General features: G+C 46.8%; 2 protein-coding genes across 6 annotated transcripts in view; one reads left to right on the plus strand and one right to left on the minus strand.

The window, feature by feature from the left end:
* dnmbp (dynamin binding protein) overlaps positions 1-5,252 on the plus strand; it is a 139,878-nt gene extending 134,626 nt beyond the window's left edge. For all 3 annotated transcript variants that reach the window (XM_063071335.1, XM_063071336.1, XM_063071337.1), the window contains one exon: positions 1,769-5,252. In XM_063071335.1, the coding sequence (XP_062927405.1) occupies positions 1,769-1,954 (186 nt within the window). In that variant the 3' untranslated portion in view covers positions 1,955-5,252. The remainder of the gene's footprint in view (positions 1-1,768) is intronic.
* A 146-nt stretch (positions 5,253-5,398) lies between these two features.
* abcc2 (ATP-binding cassette, sub-family C (CFTR/MRP), member 2) overlaps positions 5,399-25,374 on the minus strand; it is a 120,786-nt gene continuing 100,810 nt past the window's right edge. For all 3 annotated transcript variants that reach the window (XM_063071333.1, XM_063071334.1, XM_063071332.1), the window contains 6 exons: positions 23,883-23,984; positions 22,455-22,598; positions 21,449-21,607; positions 18,424-18,590; positions 11,486-11,680; positions 5,399-6,128 (listed from right to left, as the gene is read on the minus strand). In XM_063071333.1, the coding sequence (XP_062927403.1) occupies positions 5,999-6,128; positions 11,486-11,680; positions 18,424-18,590; positions 21,449-21,607; positions 22,455-22,598; positions 23,883-23,984 (897 nt within the window). In that variant the 3' untranslated portion in view covers positions 5,399-5,998. The remainder of the gene's footprint in view (positions 6,129-11,485; positions 11,681-18,423; positions 18,591-21,448; positions 21,608-22,454; positions 22,599-23,882; positions 23,985-25,374) is intronic.

The raw sequence follows: 25,374 nt of genomic DNA on the forward strand, positions 1-25,374 counted from the left end.
TAAAATGTGGATTGATCTGTTTGGATGGAATGTAAGCCTTAGCTTTTCACCGTACTGTGGTACATGTGACAATAATAAGCCAATTCCCAACCATCAAGTCCCACACTATCTAGTCAGTAGTGTGTAGAGCAGGGACCCCATGCTTAATGGTAAGTGTCCGTGGCATTAAAAAAAAAAGTTTGAGAACCCCTTTGCTGTAGAGTAATAAATCTACAGCCTTTATACTGTCCAACTTGTGTGTGAGTACAGATCCCAGCCTGCTGAAATAAAACACAGAACATAGATCAGTACAACACAGGAACAGACCCCTGAGCCCACAGTGTCTGTGCCGAGCACAATGCCAAATGAAATGTCTGCGTCTGCCTGTGGTCCATATCCTTACACTACCTGCCTATTCCTGTGACTGTCTGACGGCTTCTTAAATGCCACCGTTGTAGTTGCTTTCTCCACCACCCCAAGCAGCCCATTCCAGACTCCCACCATTTTTGGGATGTGTAATTTAAGAATTGATTTTTACAAATTTTTTTCACCTATAGCAGAGGAGAGAAAAAAAATTGAAAGAAGAAACATTTGGTTGAAATTAAATTAATGAAAATTATTTCTGGCACATCACCCCTGCAGTGTCAGGCCATAAGTCTTAGGACCCAGATTAGCCATTCAGCCCATCAAGCCTGCTCTACTATTCAATCATGACTGATTTATTTTCATTCTTAACCCTATTTTCCTGACTTCTCCACAGAACATTTGATGTCCTTACTAATCAAGAACCTATCACCCTCCATTTTAATTACAGCAAGTGAATTCCACAGATTCACCAGCCTCTGCCTAAAGAAATTCCTCATCTCTGTTCTGAAGTGTTGTCTTGTACTCTGAGGCTGTGCCCTCTGGTCCTAGACTCTCCCACTTACTAGGAACATCCTCTCCAAATACACTCTATCCAGGCCTTTCAATAATCAGTTGGTTTCAATGAGACCCTTCCACACCCACCACCACTTTGTTCTTCTAAAGTCCAACGAGTACAGTTCTGGAGCATCAAGTACTGCTCATATGCTAACCCTTTTATTCCCAGGATCACTCTCATATCCCTCAGAAAGCTGCAGGGAGAAAACAATGCTCCTGAATGTAGAACAATGCAGTGCAGGAACCGGCCCTTCAGCCCACTGTGTTTGTGATGGCCCATGATGACAATTTAAACTGCACTATGTCTCTCTGCTCCTTGTCTGTTCATGTAATTGTCTAGATGCCTCTTAAACATTGCTGCCTTACCTGTTTCTAGCTCCTGCCCTGGCAGTGTGTTCCAGGCAACGAACACTCCGTGTAAAAAAACTTGTGTAAATCTCCTTTAAACTCACCCTCCCCCACTCCTTAAACCAATACCCTCTAGTATTAGAAAGGTTTAGAGGGATATGAACCAAACGCAGGCGAGTGAGACTAGCTTCGATAGGCAACAGAAAATACTGGAGGATCTCAGTAGCTCAGGGAGCATCGTTGGAGGGAAATGGACAATCAACCTTTCGAGCCCAAGGTCCTGAGAAAGGGTCTCGACCGTGAACGGTGACTTTCCATTTCCTCCACCGACGCTGCCTGACCTGTCCCACTAGCATTATTTCTGTGTTACTGCAGATTCTTGCACCTCCCTCTCCCTACTTGATTAGAATGGACCAGATGGGCTGAAGGGTCTTTTTCCCCTGCTGTATGACTCTGCCTCCCACTGTACTTCAGCATTCAGTCCCAGATTCCACCTGACGGCTCATCTCTCTCTGCCCAGGTTTACTACGCAGTGTACAACTTCAGGGCCCGCTGCGCAAACGAGCTCTCCATCGCCAACAATCAGCGGCTGCGAATCCTCTGCTTCCACGACAAGAACGGGAACCGGGAATGGTGGCTGGCAGAAGCCAATGGCAGGCAGGGCTATGTTCCCGCTAACTATATCCGGAAAACGGAATACACGTGAGGGGAGAGTTGGAAATGGAACTAACTGCAGGTGTCATCCTGTGCTTTACGTAACTGGACAGGAGAGGAGACCAGGGCCTCCTGATGGAACCAGACATCTCATTTCTTTCAGAAAGGGATTGGACTTAACTTGGGACAAATGTTGGAGCTGATCTCGGCCAAACCTGCTGAGACACTTCCTCATCGAACAAAAACATCCAGCAATAAACACCGTCACATGTCTAAAGAACTTTAAACAGTTTGCTGATCTGGCCTTCTCCCTCGGCCCCTGGTTTCCACGACAACCAGTCCGAGGTTAGGAGCGGGGTTATCCCGTTGTGTGTTGGTGACGGTGCTGGGGCCCCTAAGGCGGTGGGAAGGGCTGCTGTGATCACACACAACTGATGGGATGTCAGGATCCCTGAGCGCTGGGGCCACAGGCATGTTTACAAAGCCAGTGAGGACATGGTATGAAACACTCAACAGTACCATATTGTATAAATGCAGCATTTAAGCTTGATGTATTCTTATTGAATGTTCAAAGGTGTTTTACACTACATATGGCAGAGTTTTATAAGTTACTCAGTTTGAGTATTTTAGCTGTGTCAAGTTGAAGTACAAGCCTGGATGCAACTCTCAAGATGCTGGAATAACTCAGCGAGTCAGGCAGCGTCTGAAGTGGGAAAGGGACAGTTGGCGGTTTGGACCGAGCAGCAGAGATCACAGATAGGGAGCATTAGAGAGGGTCTTACTGGACTCTCATCGCAGAGCCATGGAAAACCTCTTCAAAGTGGGCAAACCTTGAAGAGATCTCACAGTGGACCTCACAGCAAAGCGTGGACACAAAGACTGCAGCTGCTGGAATCTGGAACCACCCAAGATGCTGGAGGAACTCGAAGGGGTCACACAGCATCTGTGGAAGGAAGTGGACAGTCCAGACGAAGAGTCACAACCAGAAACATCAACTGTCCAGTTCCCTCCATAGCTGCCACTCGACCCACTGAATTCCCCCAGCACCTAATATATTGCTCTAGGTTCCAGCATCTGCCATCTCCTGTTTGCCCTGCCCTGGGCGTGTTAGGTCAACTGTTCATCTTGAGTACTGTGGGCAAAGAAGTATGACTCAAGACTGTGACTGAAGAAAAACGAAGGAGGTGATTACAGCACAGTACAGGCCCTTTGGCCCACAATGTTGTGCCGACCTTTTAACCTACTCTAAGATCAATCTAACCCTTCCTTCCCACCCTCCATTTTCCTTTCATCCATGTGCCTGCCTAAGAGTGTTGTAAATGCCCCTAATGTATTTGCCTCTACCATTGCCCCGCCAGTGTCCTACACACCCGCCACTCAGTGTGTTAAGAAACCTACTTCTGATATCCCTCCACCATCGAATCACTTTAACATCATACCCTCTCATGTCCACCCTGGGAATGTGTCTCTGGGTGTCCATTTGACCACACCCCCTTATCTTGTACACCCCTATCCGGTCACCCCTCATCCTGCTTCGCTCATGGGGGGAAGGCAGGGAGAGAAGGAGTTTGAAAAACACATGCAATAGAACTGAAGCTGCTCCTGGTACCAACAGCTGGTGGAAACCATTCAAAAATTGGTGCTGATCAGTGAGATGCTGGGAAACGGGGTCCAGGCGAAACGCAAAGCCAAGTATCTACCTAACGTGTGTGAATCTTCCGAGCGGAGAGTGCCAGCGATTAGACATCAGCTCTTCCTCCCCACTAACACAGGCTCCCACAGCTACCCAGTGATCAATGTGGGCTCTTTGTAACAAGGGCTTGAAGATCCTTTCTTCAAGGTTGGTCTGTGTGCTTCCTAACCATGTTGTCACTGTAATGTCATACTGCTGGAGAATCTTATTCTTGGCTGTTGGGTAAGTGAGCGACTCGGGTCTGTCACGAACCCAGTCTCCATTAAGCCTCGACCACAGCGACTGTGGGGTTGTGATGGTCCATCCTCCTGAGCCAGCCTCACCTGGGCAACCGGGCAGAATCACCAAACCTGTCTGGTCCGAGGTAAACCTCGCTGGGAATGTGGTTCTGGGATATCCCACCCATGGAGGATAGACCTGGTGCTAAGAAAACTGTGCTGGAAAAAAGAATGGACTCTTTTGACTTTACACCCCTAACTCCAAGGAGCACCCTTGTGAGAGACATGCGACTGTGAGTATCTGTGAGCAGAGCACATCTGTATTCTGTAAATATCTGTCACCATCTCAAAGAGTGGACACAGTCAACACCTGGAGCCAACAAATGAAGAGAATGTCTGCTCTGGAATTAAAAAGATTTTATTTCTCCAATGTTTTTGTATGTGTGTGTGCGGGGGAGAGGGGGAGAGAGTGAGAGAGAGATTATAGGCCCAGAAATCCTTTCATTGCAACTTCTTTGTGCATTGTGAAAGAATTCAATCTGAAGCAAGCTTGCTTATTCAGGTAAAATGGCTCAGGCACCTTGATAGACTATAATGCAGAACTATAAGGCCATTTGATGGACGTGGACTGTGACATTATGCGGGATGCAGTGCACCTGTTCTTCCGGATGATTGGCACGTCTTCGGCTGTGTGTGAATGGGTATTGGTACTGGTTTATTATTGTCACAGTTACCTTCGGGGAGGAGGTACACAGCTCATTGGCAGATAGGAGAGGGGAGAGTAACAGAGGCTGGGAGGTGCTAGGTGGAGCATAGAGCCAAGTGAGGGTGGTGGGGACAGCCCATGAGGACAGAGTGAGGGGACTGAACCCAGTGGGAGGGTGTGTGAGTGATGTTGGGCAGATGGAATGGGTGGGAGAGGGGAAAGAAACAGGGTGATGGGTGTGGGAACAACTGGGTAGATCAGGAGGAAAGAGAAAAGAGACAGAGGAGGATCAGGTTACTGCAAGTTGGAGAATTCATTCATCGTAGACGGCCCAGAGAGGAAAATGAGGCACTATTCCTCTAATTTGTTTTTAGCTTCACCCCAGCATCGGCAGAGGCAGAGAACAGACAGGTTGGTGTGGGAATGGACAAACCGTGAATTCCAGATGGAGCATTTAACCCTAGGTTGCAGCTGAGGCTGCTGTAATGTAATGCCCACACTACCCAGACCCCCTCGGTAATTCAGAGCACCTTTAACGGCAAAACATCAATGAGTCCCTCATGGGAGCCATTGTCAATGCAGAGGCAGGTGGCAAGGAGATGGTCTGATCAACCAGTGGTGGGGGGAATTGTAGGGGAGTTAGTAGGAAGTCATAAGGGACCTAAAGTAGCGGTGGGGTTGTAGAGGGGTCTGGAGAGTATTGGAGAACTACAGAAGGAATTGGAGAGTATTGGGGTTGTAGAGGGGGTCTGGAATTGGAGAGTAGTGGTGGGGTTGTAGAGGGGGTCTGGAATTGGAGAGTAGTGGTGGGGTTGTAGAGGGGGTCTGGAATTGGAGAGTAGTGGTGGGGTTGTAGAGGGGGTCTGGAATTGGAGAGTAGTGGTGGGGTTGTAGAGGGGTCTGGAATTGGAGAGTAGTGGTGGGGTTGTAGAGGGGGTCTGGAATTGGAGAGTAGTGGTGGGGTTGTAGAAGGGAAGTTGCTCAATCGATTTTGGTGGGAGAATTATAGAGGGAATCTAAAGAGTGCAGGTGAGGAATATAGAGTAATTGTGGGGGTTTGTAGCGAGGGTGGTACTGGGGAGGGGAAGTATGGTATAATAAGAATTCAGGCAGCTAGTGCTGTGTAGGTTAAATCCATGGTGAGTTCTGGGTGAGAGTATTGAACTGGGGGGAGGTGGTGAGATGTGAAAGCTATGGGCACATGATGTACGTGTGGTAGGTCCCCGGTCGATGCCAGGTAACCTTGACGTTCCACTCTGTGCCCATCGCAGAGACACAGGCGCGCCTCCCCTGTCTGAAGAGGTGCTGGGTGTGAGATCCTAGTTGCAGCTCATTACAGTGCGAAGGTCAGGATCTTTTACATGAGAGAGCAGTTTGGGAGAGCCTTTCCTAATCTCTGAGACACTGAGATGGAGATTGTTGACACTTGTGCCCTCCTTCCGAGCGGTTGACACCAGCCGTTATTGCGCCCAGAAAGACTCAGAGGGCTGTGTCCCCTTCCAGTGTTATGCCGGCATCGATCGCCATCCGGTAGAAGCATCCTTTGCTTTCGAGGAGCGCAGCAGGGGTGTCAAATTCGATGATTCTTCCAGTATCCAGAACCATCACCCTACCGGACAAGATAACAGTTATTAACGCACGCTGCTTCCTTCTGATCTGGTCTCCTGAACCACAGACCTTGCGTACGTCAAAGGTGAGAGGGGAAAGACCAACAGGTGATCTGTGGGGCAGGTTTTTCACAGAAAGGGTGATGGGTGTATCAGAATCAGGTTTATCATCTGTGACCAGTGTGTCGTAGAACTTGTTTTGTGGTAGCATTATAATGCAAGACCAAAAATATAGTTACAGTACAATAAGAATTTTAAAAATTGTGCAAAAGAGGAATAGCGAGGTGGTGTTCATGGACCGTTCAGAGGGGAAGAAGGTCTTCCTAAAATGTTGACTGTTGTCTTCAGTCTTCCTGTAGCTCCTCTCCAATGGTAGCAAGAAGTAGGAGAGGGTATCTTTCCCACATTTGGACAGGGACATGGATTGGAAATGTTTAGAGGGATATGGGCCAAGTGCAGGAAAATGGAACTAGCAGTGGGATTTAGAGGAACAAATTTGTAGAGAGACCACAGACTTGCAAGGAATATAAGGTTGTTATAGTAGGTGATGTTTAACTTCCCATATATTGATTGGATTTCCATACTGTAAAAGGACCAGATGGGATAGAGTTTGTCAAATGTGTTCAGGAAAGTTTCCTTAATCCATACATACAAGTCCCAATGAGAGAGTGTGCCTTACTTGATCTTCTATTCGGGAATGAGACAGGGCAGGTGATGGAAGTTTGTGTAGGGAAACATCGATAATAAGGCCATTAGTTTCAAAGAAAAAGAAATACAAGTGAACAGTTAAAGAAATCAGGAGGGCTAAGGGAAGGCATGGGGTTGCTCTAGCAGTCGACGTGAAGGAGAATCCTGAGGGATTCTACAGATATGTTAACAGCAAAAGGATTGCAAAGGACAAAATTGGTCCTCTGGAAGATCAGAATGGTGATCTAGATGTAGAGCCAAAAGAGGTAGGGAAGATCTTAAATGGATTTTCGGTATCTGTATTTACCCGGGAGGTGGACACGGAGTCTCTAGAAGTGAGGCAAAGCAGCAGCAAGATTATGGACCCCATACAGATAACACAGGAGGAGGAGGTGTTTGCTGTCTTGAGGCAAATCAGGGTAGACAGATTCCCAGGGCCTGACAAGGTGTTCCCTCAGACCCTATTGGGGTCAAGTACTTTATACTTTATTGTCGCCAAACAATTGGTACTGGAACATAGAAACATAGAAAATAGGTGCAGGAGTAGGCCATTCGGCCCTTCGAGGCTGCACCGCCATTTATAATGATCATGGCTGATCATCCAACTCAGAACCCCACCCCAGCCTTCCCTCCATACCCCCTGATCCCCGTAGCCAAAGGGCCATATCTAACTCCCTCTTAAATATAACCAATGTACTGGCCTCAACTGCTTCCTGTGGCAGAGAATTCCACAGATTCACCACTCTGTGAAGAAGTTTTTCCTAATCTCGGTCCTAAAAGGCTTCCCCTTTATCCTCAAACTGTGACCCCTTGTTCTGGACTTCCCCAACATCGGGAACAATCTTCCTGCATCTAGCCTGTCCAATCCCTTTAGGATTTTATACGTTTCAATCAGATCCCCCCTCAATCTTCTAAATTCCAATGAGTACAAGCCCAGTTCATCCAGTCTTTCTTCATATGAAAGTCCTGCCATCCCAGGAATCAATCTGGTGAACCTTCTTTGTACTCCCTCTATGGCAAGGATGTCTTTCCTCAGATTAGGGGACCAAAACTGCACACAATACTCCAGGTGTGGTCTCACCAAGGCCTTGTACAACTGCAGTAATGCCTCCCTACTCCTGTACTCGAATCCTCTCACTATAAATGCCAGCATACCATTCGCCTTTTTCACCGCCTGCTGTACCTGCATGCCCACTTTCAATGACTGGTGTATAATGACACCCAGGTCTCGTTGCACCTCCCCTTTTCCTAATCGGCCACCATTCAGATAATAATCTGTTTTCCTATTTTTGCCACCAAAGTGGATAACTTCACATTTATCCACATTAAATTGCATCTGCCATGAATTTGCCCACTCACCCAACCTATCCAAGTCACTCTGCATCCTCTTAGCATCCTCCTCACAGCTAACACTGCCACCCAGCTTCGTGTCATCCGCAAACTTGGAGATGCTGCATTTAATTCCCTCATTCAAGTCATTAATATATATTGTAAACAACTGGGGTCCCAGCACTGAGCCTTGCGGTACCCCACTAGTCACCGCCTGCCATTCTGAAAAGGTCCCGTTTATTCCCACTCTTTGCTTCCTGTCTGCTAACCAATTCTCCATCCCCATCGATACCTTACCCCCAATACCGTGTGCTTTAAGTTTGCACACTAATCTCCTGTGTGGGACCTTGTCAAAAACCTTTTGAAAATCCAAATATACCACATCCACTGGTTCTCCCCTATCCACTCGACTAGTTACATCCTCAAAAAATTCAATGAGTTTCGTCAGACATGATTTTCCTTTCACAAATCCATGCTGACTTTGTCCGATGATTTCACCACTTTCCAAATGTGCTGTTATCACATCTTTGATAACTGACTCCAGCAGTTTCCCCACCACCGACGTTAGGCTAACCGGTCTATAATTCCCCGGTTTCTCTCTCCCTCCTTTTTTAAAAAGTGGGGTTACATTAGCCACCCTCCAATCCTCAGGAACTAGTCCAGAATCTAACGAGTTTTGAAAAATTATCACTAATGCATCCACTATTTCTTGGGCTACTTCCTTAAGCACTCTAGGATGCAGACCATCTGGCCCTGGGGATTTATCTGCCTTCAATCCCTTCAATTTACCTAACACCACTTCCCTACTAACAAGTATTTCGCTCAGTCCCTCCATCTCACTGGACCCTCTGTCCCCTACTATTTCTGGAAGATTATTTATGTCCTCCTTAGTGAAAACAGAACCAAAGTAATTATTCAATTGGTCTGCCATGTCCTTGCTCCCCATAATCAATTCACCTGTTTCTGTCTGTAGGGGACCTACATTTGTCTTTACCAGTCTTTTCCTTTTTACATACCTATAAAAGCTTTTACAGTCAGTTTTTATGTTCCCTGCCAGTTTTCTCTCATAATCTTTTTTCCCCTTCCTAATTAAGCCCTTTGTCCTCCTCTGCTGAACTCTGAATTTCTCCCAGTCCTCAGGTGAGCCACTTTCTCTGGCTAATTTGTAAGCTTCTTCTTTGGAATTGATACTATCCCTAATTTCTCTTGTCAGCCACGGGTGCACTACCTTCCTTGATTTATTCTTTTGCCAAACTGGGATGAACAATTGTTGTAGTTCATCCATGCAACCTTTAAATGCTTGCCATTGCATATCCACCGTCAATCCTTTAAGTGTCATTTGCCAGTCTATCTTAGCTAATTCACGTCTCATACCTTCAAAGTTACCCCTCTTTAAGTTCAGAACCTTTGTTTCTGAATTAACTATGTCACTCTCTATCTTAATGAAGAATTCCACCATATTATGGTCACTCTTACCCAAGGGGCCTCTCACGACATTTTTCTATTTTCTATTTATGATTCATAATTTAAATATTTAATATTTACTAATTTTAACTATTTTTAATATTTAATATTTGTAATCTAGGGAGTGTGAAGCGCAGAATCAAATATCACTGTGATGATTGTATGTGGTGACTTTAAACTAGAATGGTTGGGGGGTGGGAATCAAATTAAAGAGGCTAGGCGTGAGGAGGTTAGTTCACAACAGGGGGGTGGGAACCAGTGCAGAGAGACAGAGGGGTGTAAAGTGAAGGTAGAAGCAAAAAGTACAAAGGAGAAGAGTAAAAGTGGCAGGCCGACAAATCCAGGGCAAGCATTAAAAAGGGCCACTTTTCAACATAATTGTATAAGGGCTAAGAGAGTTGTAAAAGAGCGCCTGAAGGCTTTGTGTGTCAATGCAAGGAGCATTCGTAATAAGGTGGATGAATTGAAAGTGCGAATTGTTATTAATGATTATGATATAGTTGGGATCACAGAGACATTGCTCCAGGGTGACCAAGGATGGGAGCTCAATGTCTCAATGTTCAGGGATATTCAATATTCAGGAGGGATAGACATGAAGGAAGGGGAGGTGGGGTGGCTTTGCTGGTTAAAGAAGAGATTAACGCAATAGAAAGGAAGGACATAAGCCGGGAAGATGTGGAATCGATATGGGTAGAGCTGCATAACACTAAGGGGCAGAAGACGCTGGTGGGAGTTGTGTACAGGCCACTTAACAGTAGTCGTGAGGTCAGAGATGGTATTAAACAGGAAATTAGAAATGTGTGCAATAAAGGAACAGCAGTTATAATGGGTGACTTCAATCTACATGTAGATTGGGTGAACCAAATTGGTAAAGGTGTTGAGGAAGAGGATTTCTTGGAATGTATGCGGGATGGTTTTTTTGAACCAACATGTCGAGGAACCAACTAGAGAGCAGGCTATTCTGGACTGGGTTTTGAGCAATGAGGAAGGGTTAATTAGCAATTTGGGGGATGGGGGTGGACAAGAGGTGTTTAAATTATCCTTAGCTACAGTGGAGGTACCAGAAGATTGGAGGTTGGCTGATATTGTTCCAGTGTGTAAGAGAGGCTCCAAGAATAAACCAGGAAATTATGGGCCAACTGACACCAGTAGAGGGAAAGTTATTGGAAGGTACTCTAAGGAACCAGATATATGACGTCGGATAGACAGGGACTGATTAGCAATAGTCAGCATGGTAGGTCATGTTAACCAGTCTTAGAGTTTTTTTCAAGGAAGTTAGCAGGAAAGTTGATGAAGGCTAGAGAGTGGATATTGCCTTTAAGAAAGGCATTTGACAAGGCCCCACATGGATGTTTGGTCAAGAAAAGTCGCTTGGCATTCAAGATGAGGTGGTGAATTGGATTAGACTTTGGCTTTGCGAGAGAAGCCAGGGAGTGGCAGTAGATGACCGGAGGCCTGTGACTAGCGGAGTGCCGCAGGGATCGGTGCTGAGTCTGTTTTGTTTATCATCTATACCAACGATCCGATGATAATGTGGTTAGCTGGATCAGCAAATGTGTGAATGACCCTAAGATTGGGGGTGCAGTGGACAGCGAGGAAGACTGTCAAAGCTTGCAGCGGGATCTAGACCAGCTGAAAAATGGCAGATGGAATTTAAGTGTGAGGTGTTGCATTCAGTAGGACCGGCCAGGGTAGGTCTTCCACAGTGAGTGGTAGGGCACAGAGTGCGGTGGAACAAAGGAATCTGGGAATACAGGTCCTTAACTTGCTGAACGTGGTGTCACAGATAGGGTTGTAAAGAAGGCTTTTGGCACATTGGCCTTCATAAGTCATGGGATCTTGCTGCACCGAGGTAAACCAGGAGAACACGCGCCCTTACCGGGTGCAGTCCATGATGGTGAAGAGGCGGTGGGCGATGATGAGTATCGTGCAGTCGGCGAACTGGCTGCGGATGGTGCTCTGGATAAGTTCATCCGTCTCCAGGTCCACCGCCGCCGTCGCCTCGTCCAGGATGAGGATCTTGGACTTGCGCAGGAGTGCCCGGGCCAGGCACAGTAGCTGCCGCTGCCCCACGCTGTGGGGAGAGAAAACAGATCATGCAGAAATTTGGTGAAACAGTGGGCACTTGCAGTAGATTGGCTTTATTGGTCACATACACATCGAAACGGTCAGGATTGCACAACCTTTTAGATGTTCCCAGAATCTGTGCATCTCAGATAGCCTGTGGCAAGCAAGTCCAGCTCCTGGCTTTCACGTCAGCCCAGAGGAACCATTTTTACTGACAGGAGAAGGGGTATCGGCGGGTTCCTAGTGCCTTAAAACGAGTCTCTGAGCAGATGGGGTTCGCCAGACGCAGCTGGCAACTTATCTAGGAGAAGGGAAAACTCTGAATTCAAACCTGTGCTGCCTTACAGCTAAACCCACTCATGGGGAAGGCTTTGGGAGTAAAGCCCAACGGAAAACTCCAGGGCTGGAGTCCCTATGTCAGCCCTACGTGAGATCAATACTCCTGGAACTGCCGGTACCAAACTGTATCGGTCGCTGCTGTTCCTGTGCATTCATCGGAGCTGCACGGCGAGGGGGTGTCTCTGCACGGGCAACCGCTTGCTCTCCATATTGTACTGTCCTGTTCTGAGTATCACATAGAAAGCTAGGACACAATATCTGCGATTGAGCCCGACCAGCGGAGGGCCTGTACAGCAGCCTTTACATTGAAACATACAGTGAAATGCTTCGTTTGTATTAACGGCCAATGCAGTGCAAGGATGTGCTGGGGGCAGCCTGCAGGTGTCACCATGCTTATATAACAGCGCCAATACATTGTCCCCATAACTTCCTAACCCTAACCATACGTCTTTGGAACGTGGGAGGAATCTGGGAGACCCAGGAGAACGTACAGACTCGTGCCCTTCCCAGGGCTCCTGTTACCCATCCCATCTGTGGCCAAGGGCTGAACCACATCCGTATCTCATGTACAAATGTCCTTGCCACGTGTGTATACACACATATACAACATAGACACACTCGTGCAAATGCAGACACATACTGTATGCAGGCAGACATACACACAGAAACTTACAGGCGCAGGTAGATATACAAATTGAAGTTAGTGTAACACTGTTAGAGTCCATCTTCAAGGAGTCGTGCCTCAAAAATGTGGCGTCCATCATTAAAGACCCCCCCCCCAAACCACCCAGGACATGCCCCCTTCTGATTGTTACCATCAGGAAGGAGGTACAGAAGCCTGAAGGCACACACTCAGTGATTCAGGAACAGCTTCTTCCCCTCTGCCACCCGATTCCCAAATGGACATTGAACCCTTGAACACTACCTCACTACTTTTTTATTTTGCACTACCTATTTAATATAACTACTATATATATATATATATTCACACTGGAATTCGGTTTTTATCTATTATTCTGTGCTGCTGCCACACAGTTAACAATTTCACGACATGCAGAGTTAGTTAAGCAGGATTCCGCCCATTTAACCTACTAGTCCTTGCGCCTTTGGAGCAGCAAGAGGGAAACCACGCGATCGTGGGCAGAATGTAAAAGCTCCTCGCGTGGAGGATTTGAGCCTGGGTCACTGGCACTGTAACCAAAGACGCACAGGTTAGTAGGTTAACTGGGGAGTGTGAGCTCGTTGTGTCACATGCTGTATCTGTAAATAATAAATAAAAGCAATACAAACATACAACGAGGCATACATAGGCATACACATATACATCCATGGACCCACATACTGTATACAATGCCGCTTTCTATGTACATAACCAGGCATAATTTCCTCACATTGTACACGTTTACAGACAAAACTACACACATGCATCAAGTACACGTACTGTTTTACGTACACACCCTACAGATACACACACTATTTATATATTTGTGTCCAAAGGCACTCATGAATACACACAGGATACACCAGTAATTCCTGTTCTGCACCCATATGATGTGCATATGTACTGAAGTGTACGCCGATACGTGTCTCGCCCATGGTGGTGGTTGTTCCTCTCTGTGCCTTGTGGCGCATCGGGCGGCAACCCTGCGCTCCTTTAGTATCTGTCTCATGACTAGCTCGACGCTCAACCAGCACGGATGGAAAGCGTGCAAGGAGCCGGCCGGATTCGAACCCAGGACCGCTCGCCTCCAAGTCCGGTGTAGATGCCACTGCACCACCGGCTAGTAAGTTACCCATGCTTACAGGCTTGTAGATGCACACGGTGCAAACTTGTAAATTCCTATGTACATACGCCTATGTAGGTACTTGTGCTCAGCATGTCATACAGCACTCGGACCACCATGTCTGTACTGACCATCCTTAAAATGAGACAAGAACTGAACACAATATTCCAAATGTGGTTGAACCAAGGTTTTATAGAGCTGCAACATTACTTCATGGCTCTTGAACTCAATGCCAGGACAAATGAAGGCCAACACACTACACACCTTCTTAACAATCTTATCACTTATAACCATATAACAATTACAGCACGGAAACAGCCCATCTCGGCCCTTCTAGTCCATGCCGAACGCTTACTCTCTCCTCGTCCCATCTACCTCCACTCAGCCCATAACCCTCCATTCCTTTCCTGTCCATATACCTATCCAATTTTTTGTTTTAAATGACAAAATCGAACCTGCCTCTACCACTTCTACTGGAAGCCGGTTCCACAACTTTCAGAACTTCCAAACTTGCACAGCAACTTTGAAGGATCTATGAATGTGAACTCATAAGATCCCCTGTTCCTCCACACTGCTAAGAATCCTGCCATTCTGCCTTCAAGTTCAACCTTCCAAATGAATCTCACCACACTTTTTCAGAGTATTCTACATCTATTCCCACCCTGTGCCATAAGACATGGGAGCAGAATTAGCTCATCGAGTGTGCTCAGACTTTTAATCATGGCTGATCCTTTACTCCCCTCCTTAGTCCCACTCCCCGGCCTTCTTCCCATAACCTTTGAGGCCCTGTCCAATCAAGAACCTATCAAGATCTGTCTTAAATACCTCCAACTACCTGGCCTCCACAGTTGACTGTGGTAATAAATTCCAAAAATTCACCACCCACTAAAGAAATTTCTCCGCATCTGTTTTAAATGGACGCCCCTGTATCCTGAGTCTGTGCCCTATTGTCGTAGATTCCCCCACCAAGGGAAACATCCTTTCCACATCTACTCTGTCTAGGCCTTTCAACATTCAAAAGGTTTCAATGAGATCCCCCCTCATCCTTCTAAATTCCAGTGAGTACAGACCCAGAGCTATCAAACGTTCCTCATATGATAACCCTTTCATTCCCAGAATCATCCTTGTGAACCTCCTCTGAACCCTCTCCAATGCCAGCACATCTTTTCTAAGATGAGGGGCCCAAAACTGTTCACAATACTCAAGGTGAGGCCTCACCAGTGCCTTATAAAACCTCAGCATCACATCCCTGCTCTTGTATTCTAGACCTCTTGAAATGAATGCCAACATTGCATTTGCCTTCCTCACCAAGAATTCTACCCGCAAGTTAACTTTTAGGGTGTTCTGCACAGGGACTCCCAAGTCCCTTTGCATCTCAGATTTTGGATTTTCTCCCCATTTAGAAAATAGTCTGCACATTTATTTCTACTACCAAAATGTGTGACCATGCATTTTCCAACATTATATTTAATTTGCCACTTTCTTGCCCATTCTCCTAATCTGTCTAAGCCCTTCTGCAGCCTACCTGTTTCTTCAATACTACCTGTCTTCGTATAGATAGGTAGTGTTGATTGGTACCCTTCTACCAATCTTCATATCATCTGCAAGCTTGGCAACAAAGCCATCAATTCCATCATCTAAATCATTGATATACAGCATCAAAAGAAGCGGTCTCAACACCAACCCCTGTGGACCACCACTAGTCACTGGCAGCCAACCAGAAAAGGATCCTTTTATTTCCACTCACTGCCTCCTACCAATTAGCCAATGCCCTAACCATGCCAGAAGCTTTCCTGTAATACCACATACAAAATGCTGGAGGAACCCAGCTGACCAGGCAGCATCTATCGACAAAAGAATCCGACTAATAGATTTTTCCATCGATGCTGCCTGGCCTGCTAAGTTCCTCCAGCATTTTGTGTTGCTTAGATTTCCAGCATCTGCAGCTGTTCTCTTGTTCCTCTTGTTCCATGGGCTTTTAACTTGGTAAGCAGCCTCAAAGGCACCTTGTCAAAGGTTTTCTGAAAGTCCAAATATACAATATCCACTGCATCCCCTTTATCTATCCTATGTGTCCTCTCCTCAAGTAATTCTAACAGGTTCATCAGGCAAGATTTTCCAGTAAGGAAACCATGCTGACTTTATCCTATCTTGTCCTGTGTCACCAAGTACTCCACAACCTCATCCTTAACAATTGACTCCAACATCTTCCCAACTATTGAGGTCAGGCTAACTGGTCTATAATTTCCTTTCTGCTGCCTTCCTCCTTTCTTAAAGACTGGTGTGACATTTGCAATTTTCCAGTCCTCTGGCACCATGCCAGAGTCCAGTAATTTTTGACAGATCATTTCTAATGCCTCCACAATTTCTACCACTACCTCTTTCAGAACCCTAGGATGCAGTTCATCTGGTTCGGGTGACTTATGTACATTTAGGTCTTTCAGCTTTTTAAGCACCTTCTTCCTTGTAATAGTAACTGCGCTCTCTTCTCTTCCCTCACACCCTTTAACACCCGGCACACTGCCAGTGTCTTCCAAAGTGAAGACTGATGCAAAATACTCATTTAGTTCATCTGCCATCTCCTTTTCCCCGTTATTATTTCTTGTTTTTCTATAGGTCCTATATCCACTCTCATTTCTATTTTATTTTTTACATATTTGAAAAAGCTTTCACTATCCACTTGGTATTTTCTAGCTTGCTTTCATATTTCATCTTTTCCCTCCTAATGATTCTTTTAGTTGCTCGCTATAGGGTTTTAAAAGCTTCACAATCCTCTGTCTTACCACTAATTTTTGCTTTGTTGTATGCCCTCTCTTTTGCTTTTACATTAGTTTTGACGTCCTTGTCAGCCACAGTTGTACTGATTTGCCATTTGAGTATTTATTTGTTTTTGGAATACATCTATCCTGCATCTTCCTCATTTTTCCCAGAATCTCAAGCCATTTCTGCTCTGCTGACATCCCTGCCAGTATCTCCTTCAAATTTACTTTGGCCAACTCCTCTCTCATACCACTGTAAATTCCTTAACTCCACTGAAATACTGCTGTGTCAGACTTTATTTTCTCCCTATCAAATTTTAAATTGAACTGAATCATATTGTGATCACTGCCTCCTAATGGGTTATTTTACCTTAAACTCCCTAATCACCTCCAGTTCATTACATAACACCCAATCCACTACAGCTGATCCCCTAGTGGGCTCAACGATAAACTGCTCTAAAAAGCCATCTCTTAGGCATTCGACAAACTCACTTTCGTGGGATTCATTTCCAACCTGATTTTCCCAATCAGTTGAAATCTCCCATGACTATCATAACATTGCTCTTTCGACAAGCCTTTTCTATTTCCTGTTGCAACCTGCGGTCCGCATCCCAGTTACTGTGGGGAGGCCTGTATATAACTGTCATCAGGGTCCTTTTACTCTTGCAGTTTCTTAACTCAACCCACAAGGATTCAACATCTTCTGATCCTACTTCACATCTTTCTACTGATTTGATACCATTCTTTACCAGCAGAGCCACACCACCCCCTCTGCCTACCTTCCTACCCCTCTGATACAATGTGTAATCTTGGATATTCAGCTCCCAACTACAACCATCCTTCAGCCACCATTCAGTGATGGCCACAACATCATACCCGACAATCTGTAAAAGTGCAACAAGATCATCCACCTTATTTCTTATACTCCGTGCACTGAGATATAACACTTGGAGAGCTGCATTTGCTACCCTTTTTGATTCTGCATTCCTAATGCACTGACACTCACCCTGCTGGCTCCAATTATGTCCTGTCCAGTCTGACTGCACACTATCTTTGCTTTACCACCCATCCTATCCTGAGTCCCTTCACTCCGGTTTAACCCCACTGCCTGATTAGTTTACACCCTCCCACACAGCTAAGCTTCCTTGGTTTCCACGCCTCCGATCTTTCTGAATGAGCCTACCATGGAGAACCTTTTCAAAAGCCCCTTACTAGAATCCATATATACCACATCCACTGTTCTACCTTCATCAATGTGCTTTGTCACCTCCTCCAAGCCTTCAATCAGGCTTGTGAGGTATGACCTGCACCTCACAAAGCCATGCTGATGATCAGTAATCAGACACTGATTCTCCAAATACTCATAAATCCTGTCACAAAGAGTCCTTTCCAATAATTTGCCCACCACTGAAGTAGGACTCACTGGTCAACTGTGTAACTCCCATGGGGTTCCTCTCTTGAGCAACACACACCTGTGGCTTCAGGACCAACAAAAAGGTGAAGATTCAGTAACACACACACAAATTTCTGGAGGAGCTCAGCAGGTCAGGCAGTATCTATGGAGAGATGATCAGACGATGTTTTGGGCCAACATCCTTCATCAGGACTGGAAAGGAAGTGGGCAAAATCCAGATTAAGAAGGTAGGGAATGGGAAGCTGGGTAGGTAGGGGAGCTGGGATGAAGTGAGAAACTGGGGAGGGGGGTAGGTGGGATAGGCTGAATGATGGATGCATAAATAGACCAAACACTCCATATATGCACAAACACACACATGCTCACAGGCTGATGACATGAATGTTGATTGATCATCGGACGGATGACCGAGAGCTGGGATCTCCTCGTGTGATTGATGGAGGCAGTGGCCTACCTGAGGTTCTCCCCTCCTTCTGATACTCCATGCTGCAGCTTGTCAGCGAGGCCGCTGATAAAGTTCTTCAGGTGAGCCAGTTCCAGTGCTCTCCACACCTCCTCATCAGAGTACGTGTTGAATGGGTCCAGGTTCATCCGGATTGTACCCGAGAACATCACGGGATCCTTGCAAAGTTCAAAGGGAATTTATGTTACCTTAAGATTCATTTTTTTTGCAAGCATTTACAGAAAAATGGAATAGAATCACAAAAAAAACTAATCATAAACAAGGACCGACAAGCAACCAGAAGAAAAACTGTGAAAATAAAAACAATACTGAAAACATAAGTTGTAAAAAGTTCTTGAAAATGAGTCTACGTGTTGTGGAATTAGTTCAGTCAAGTTATGCACACTGGTTCAAGAGCCTGATGATTAGAGGCTAGTAACTGTTCCTGAGCCTGGTGGTGTGGGACCCTAGGCTCCTTCCTGATGGTAGTAGTGAGAAGAGAGCATGGCTAGGATGGTGGGGGTCTCTAGTGGTTGCTGCTTTCTTTCGCGTGCAAATGTGCTTGGTGGTGGGGAGGGGCTTTGCCTGTGATGGATGCAGCAACAGAATAGCTCGAGACTGGGCAATGTGCCAAACGGGATGGTCGGAAACTGAACGATGAGATTAAGCAAATGGGAGTTCTGTTGGACAGGGTGGTGTAGAGACAGCTGCTAGAACCCGCAGTGAAAAGCAAGACACTGGAGGAACTCGGCAGGCTGGGCAGCTTCTGTGGGGAGAAATGTACAGTTGATGTTTTGAGGCAAGACCCTTCATCGGGATTAAAAGATAACACGGATAAGGAGGAGAGGAACAAGAGCTCGAGTCATGACGTGGAAGCTTTAGAGAGGGTGCAGGAGAGATTTACCAGAACACTGCCTGGATTAGAGAGCATATTTTATGTGAATGGGTTGAGCAAGCTGGGGTTTTCCCTCTCTGAGGATGATTGGAGCTGACTTGATAGATGTGTATAAGATGACAAAGTCATAGAATGGGCAGCCAGGGCATTTTCAGGACTGATGCAGGGTCTTGGTCCAAATGACAACTGTTTATTCCTCCCCATAGATGCTGCCTGACCTGCTGAGTTCCTCCAGCACTGTGTGTGTGTGTGAATCTCTTGTGCTTATTGTTTTAAGGTGGGTTGGAGGAAAGTAGGGGGGTGTTGTCAGAGGTAGTTTTCATTTTTACACAGTCATGGTAGAGGCAAGTACACCGGGGGATTTGAAGAGATTCTTAGGCACAAGGATGGTAGAAAAATGGAAGGCTATGTGGGAGGGAAGGGTTAGATTGATCTTGGGGTAGGTTAAAGTTCTGTGCATCATTGTGGACTGAAGGGCCTGCACATTATTATAATATTCTGTGTTATTTCTGCTTTGTGAGTTTTGATCAGAGTGTTGTACTTTTCAATGAGAATCATTAATTCTCATAGTTCCTCCACTATGGAAAATATATCTTTTCTCGTCAAAGATCAAAGCTGAATTTTAAATTGATTAAGTACTGTACAGTCCTCTGTAGGAAGGCGAATCATTTTACCTAGTCTTGCAGAAAATAAACAGGCCATTCAGCCCATTCAGTCTGCTCTACTCTCTCTCTACCCTGACTGTCTGGCTATGCACAGCTCAAACACCATCTATAGACTTGCCAATGACACAGCTATTGTTGGCAGAATTTCTGATGGCGTACAGGAGTGAGACAGATCAGCTGGTTGAGTGGTGTTACTCAGCATCAGTAAGAAGAAGGAATGGATTGTGGACTTCAGAAAGGGGAAGTCAAGTGCAAGTATCTTCTCCACCATCAGGTTTCTAAATTAACTCAGTATTTTTTCTTTTTTTTTTGCTCTCGGCACTACTTATTTATTTTTATATTGTAACTTATCGTGTTTTATTATTATGTATTGCAATGTACTGTTGCCACAAAACTTTCACGAGATATACCCTGTGTTTCCTACCTACCTGCGTGAGCTAGTGATATTCAATCTGATTCACTTACCATCAAATACCTACTCACACCGATCCCACTTTATTACCCCACCTCCCTATCAACTGCCCCCAGAGTCGACCACTTACCGACAAACGGGGACAATCTGGCAGTGACCAATTAGCCTACGGACCTGCAGGTCTTTGGGAAGTGGGAGGGAACTGGAGCACCCAGAGGAAGCCCAGATGGGCACAGGGAGAACGTGCAGACGCCTGGGTCAGGATCAAACCCGGGTCCTTGGAGCTGTGACGCAGTGGCCCTATCCGCTGTGCCACGGTGCTGCCAAGGGTCGTTCTGAGCCAATAGCTCTTTCCCAGATGGCATCACGTGGATGACCCAGTGGTTGCTGTGTGTGTGGGATTTTGCTGTGCACAAAAATGGTAACTGGGTGAAATGGTGCCAATAGCGGACTAATGGTTACAGAGCACATTGTGAGATCCTGGATGTAGCTGTACACGTGTGCCCTTCTACATCCTGTGAAAGCAAAATTTACTTTCAAAATGCATCTACTGTGTCTCAGCATGTATTATGTTAGGATTCATTTTCTTGCAGGCACTTACGGGAAAATAAAAACATATGGTAGACTTTATGAAAGAACTGTACATAAGCAAAGACTGGCAAATAACCAAAGTGCAAAAGGAGACAAAAAATCGTGCAAATAAAAAATAATTATATTGAGAGCAGGAGTTGTGGAGTCTTCGAAAGTTGTTTGATCAGCCTTCTTCGTACATATGTCGTGGGTACACATGTGGCCTTCTGTGTACATGTGTCCCATGTATATATGTGGTCTTCTATGTACGTGCGTTGTGTGACCTGGTGAAGGGCCACAATTTGAAACATCGACTGTTTATTCCTTTCCACGCTGCCTGGCCTGCTGAGTTCCTCCAGCATCTTGTGAGCGTGTTACTCTGGATTTTCAGCACCTACTGAATCTCTCGTGTTTATCCTGCGTACACACACGACTTTCTGTGCACACGCACGTCCTGAGGGAATGAGAGCCCGTTTGTGTTTCCTGCCTGCTTACCTGTGGGATGATGGTGAGCCTCTGCCTCAGGTCATGAAGACCGATGGTGCTGATGTCCAGTCCGTCAATGAGGATCTTCCCCCCGGCTGCTTCAATGATGCGGAACAGAGAGTTGGTCAAAGAGGACTTCCCAGCGCCTGTCCTCCCAACAATGCCGACCTGTGAGTGAGGGGTGAGAAAGAGATGAGGGTTCATATTGGGGAAGAGGGTGTCCAATATTTGGGGGAGGAAGACATCAGGTAAAACAATTTGGGGGATGGGGGTGGAAGAGGATTAGGATGCTTGGATGGAGAGAGGGTTTGGGTGAGTTGGAATGGGAACATTTTGGGATGGTTGGATAGGGAACAATTTGGGATGGTTAGATTGGGAGTTGAGAAGATGGTTGGGGCAGTGCAAGGGAAGAGAATTAGTAAAGCTGGATAGGAAGAAAATTGGGACAGTTGGATGGGAGGTTTGAACATTTGGATGGAGACGAATAGGATGATACATTTGGGTGGAATGACTGGATGGAGAAAGTTGCAATACTTGGACGGAAGATGAGTTGAAACATTGGATGGAGAGTGTTGGGATGGTTGCATAGGAGGGCACTGGGATGGATGGATACAGGGTGAGTTGGGACAGATGTAGAAGGTGTTGGGATGGTTGAGTGGAGAAAGTGTTAGATCAATTGAATTGGGAGTGTGCTGGGACAGTTGGATATTGTGGAAGTTGAATGGAGTGGGGGTCAGAGAGCTAACAATGCCTCAGCTGGAGTATTGGGTCAGTTATTGGTTCCAGGTTCGGAGGTATCAGAGTTCGTGCAAACATCTGCTAATGTACTTCTATCCCCTATCATCTTGTACTCCTTCCCCTCCCTCCCTCCCTCCCTCCCTCCCATCTTCTTATTCTGGCTTCTGGTATCAATAAGCGGTCTTGGCCAGAAACATTGACTGTTCACGCCCCTCCACAGATGCTGCCTGACCTGAAGAGCTCTTCCAGCACTTTGCGTATGTTGCTGAATCTTTACCTTCTCATTGGTCCTGATGTCACAGGAGAATCCTTGCAACACTAGGTCCAGCTCTGGCCGGTATCGTACCTCGTAGTCCACAAATCTGATCTCGCCCTTTGATGGCCACCCCTTTTCTGGTCTGTTTTCCAGTACCCAAGGTGCCTGAGGGACATGAGATAAATAAAATTAAAATTGAACGGACAATGCATTTATCGTTCTATTAAAGGCCCGTTCCTTAATGAAGAATGCGTGGGGATAGGGTAGTGGGTGTAGGTTTGAGTGGGTGCCTGGAATTCATTGCCAGGGATCTTCATAGATTCATAGTGGTAACTACAATAGCCATGTTTGAGAGACTTTTAGATAGGCACATGACAGGCCTGGACAGAGTAGTCAAGACAGATTAGTTTTCTTAGAGTCGAAATGTCTAATACTAGAGAAACATCTTCTGTACTCTTTTCCATAGATGTTGCCTGGCCTGCTGAGTTACTCCAGCATTTTGTGTGTATTGCTTGGATTTCCAGCCTCTTCAGATTCTCTCTTGTTTGTGAAGAAGAGGATACGCACTTAAGATGAGTTCAACCGAAATGTATGGGGCGTGTTTTTTAACACAGAGTGATCAGTGCCTGGTATGTGCTGTCAGGAGTGGTGGTGGCAGTAATTATGAGGCTTTTAGATCGGTGTGTGAATATACAGAGAATGAAGGGCATTGTGACAGCAGAAAGAGTTAGTTACCTGTTTAATGACTAGTTCAATTAGTTCAGCAAACCTCGTGAGCAAAAAGGCCTTGTTCTGGGTTCTATATTCTATGTATCAGCCAGGACATAGATCATAAAAGCTTAAGGTTAAGGTACAACTTTATAAACCATTGGTTAGGCCACAGCTGGAGTACCATGTACAGTTTACTGTCAGAAGGATGTGATTGCATCGGAGAGGGTGCAGAGGAGACTCTTCGGGGATGAAACATTGTAGTAATAAGGAGAGAGTAAAAACAACAACAGAAATGCTGGAAGAACTCAGCCACTCAAGCAGCATCTGTGGAAGGAACTGGAAGAATGGACCTTTCCTCAGAGCCTCTGAAAAGGCTGGGTTTGTTCCTGCATTGGATAAGGTTGCTACATTCTAAAGATGTATGGGTTGGGGTTAGTGAGTTGTGGGCATGCTCTATTGGAACCGGGAGCATGCGACACTACGGACTGCCCCCAGCACATCCTCGGACTGTGTTAGTCGTTCACACAAATGACACATTTCACTGTTTGTTTTGGTGTGAGTAATCGCGCTAACGGCTAAATCTCAGCGTAAATCAGATGCCTTGTGTCTCAGCTCCGTTCTTCAGAAAATTTAACTGCCCCATGTGGCCGGTGCTTCCCCTGACCAAACTGTGCCAGCTTCCCTCTCCCACGGGACACTGCCCCCAACCCCCCCGTCCATCCCTCCCAGCCTGGGCACCTCATTTTCCAGCTGGCTGTACTCGGCCACCCTCTCCACCGACACGATGTTGGTCTCCAGTTCGGATGTCTGCCTCACCAGCCAGTTCAGTGACTGCGTGACCTGCAGAGAAAAGGAGGGGTGAAAGAGATGGTTAAGTACAGAGAGTGGGGTGGGCGGTGGAGGGGTTGTGGGCTACAGCTCACACAGTGCCCAGCCTAGACGCAATACTCACCGCTGCACGGGACTGAGACGTGGTGTAACTAATAGAATGCTGACTTCCCACACCGTGACAGGACGGGGTCTGTGTCTGTGATTCCCCACACTGTGACAGGACGGGGTCTGTGATTCGCCACACTGTGATAGGACAGGGTCTGTGTTTGTGATTCCCTCACACTGTGACAGGACGGGGTCTGTGTCTGTGATTCCCCCACACTGTGACAGGACGGGGTCTGTGTCTGTGATTGCCCCACACTGTGACAGGACAGGATCTGTGTCTGTGATTGCCCCACACTGTGACGGGATGGGGTCTGTGTCTGTGATTTCCCCCACACTGTGACGGGACGGGGTCTGTGTCTGTGATTCCCCCACACTGTGACGGGACGGGGTCCGTGTCTGTGATTCCCCCACACTGTGACAGGACGGGATCTGTTTCTGTGATTGCCCCACACTGTGACGGGATGGGGTCTGTGTCTGTGATTCCCCCACACTGTGACGGGACGGGGTCTGTGTCTGTGATTCCCCCACACTGTGACGGGACGGGGTCCGTGTCTGTGATAACCCCACACTGTGGCGGGACGGGGTCCGTGTCTGTGATTCCCCCACACTGTGGCGGGACGGGGTCCGTGTCTGTGATTCCCCCACACCGTGACGGGACGGGTCCGTGTCTGTGATTCCCCCACACCGTGACGGGACGGGGTCCGTGTCTGTGAACCCCACACCGTGGCGGGACGGGGTCCGTGTCTGTGATTCCCCCACACCGTGACGGGACGGGATCTGTGTCTGTGATTCCCCCACACCGTGACCGGACGGGGTCTGTGTCTGTGATAACCCACACTGTGACGGGATGGGGTCTGTGTCTGTGATTCCCCACACTGTGACGGGACGGGGTCTGTGTCTGCGATTCCCCACACTGTGACGGGACGGGGTCTGTGTCTGTGATTCCCCAACACCGTGACAGGATGGGGTCTGTGTCTGTGATAACCCACACCGTGACGGGACGGGATCTGTGTCTGTGATTCCCCCACACCGTGACCGGACGGGGTCTGTGTCTGTGATAACCCACACTGTGACGGGATGGGGTCTGTGTCTGTGATTCCCCACACTGTGACGGGACGGGGTCTGTGTCTGCGATTCCCCACACTGTGACGGGACGGGGTCTGTGTCTGTGATTCCCCCACACCGTGACGGGACGGGGTCCGTGTCTGTGATTCCCCACACTGTGACAGGACGGGGCCTGTGTCTGTGATTCTCCCACACTGTGATGGGACGGGGACTGTGTCTGTGATTTCCC

This window comes from Mobula hypostoma, chromosome 19 (assembly GCF_963921235.1).
Source record: "Mobula hypostoma chromosome 19, sMobHyp1.1, whole genome shotgun sequence".
Lineage (NCBI taxonomy): Eukaryota > Metazoa > Chordata > Chondrichthyes > Myliobatiformes > Myliobatidae > Mobula > Mobula hypostoma.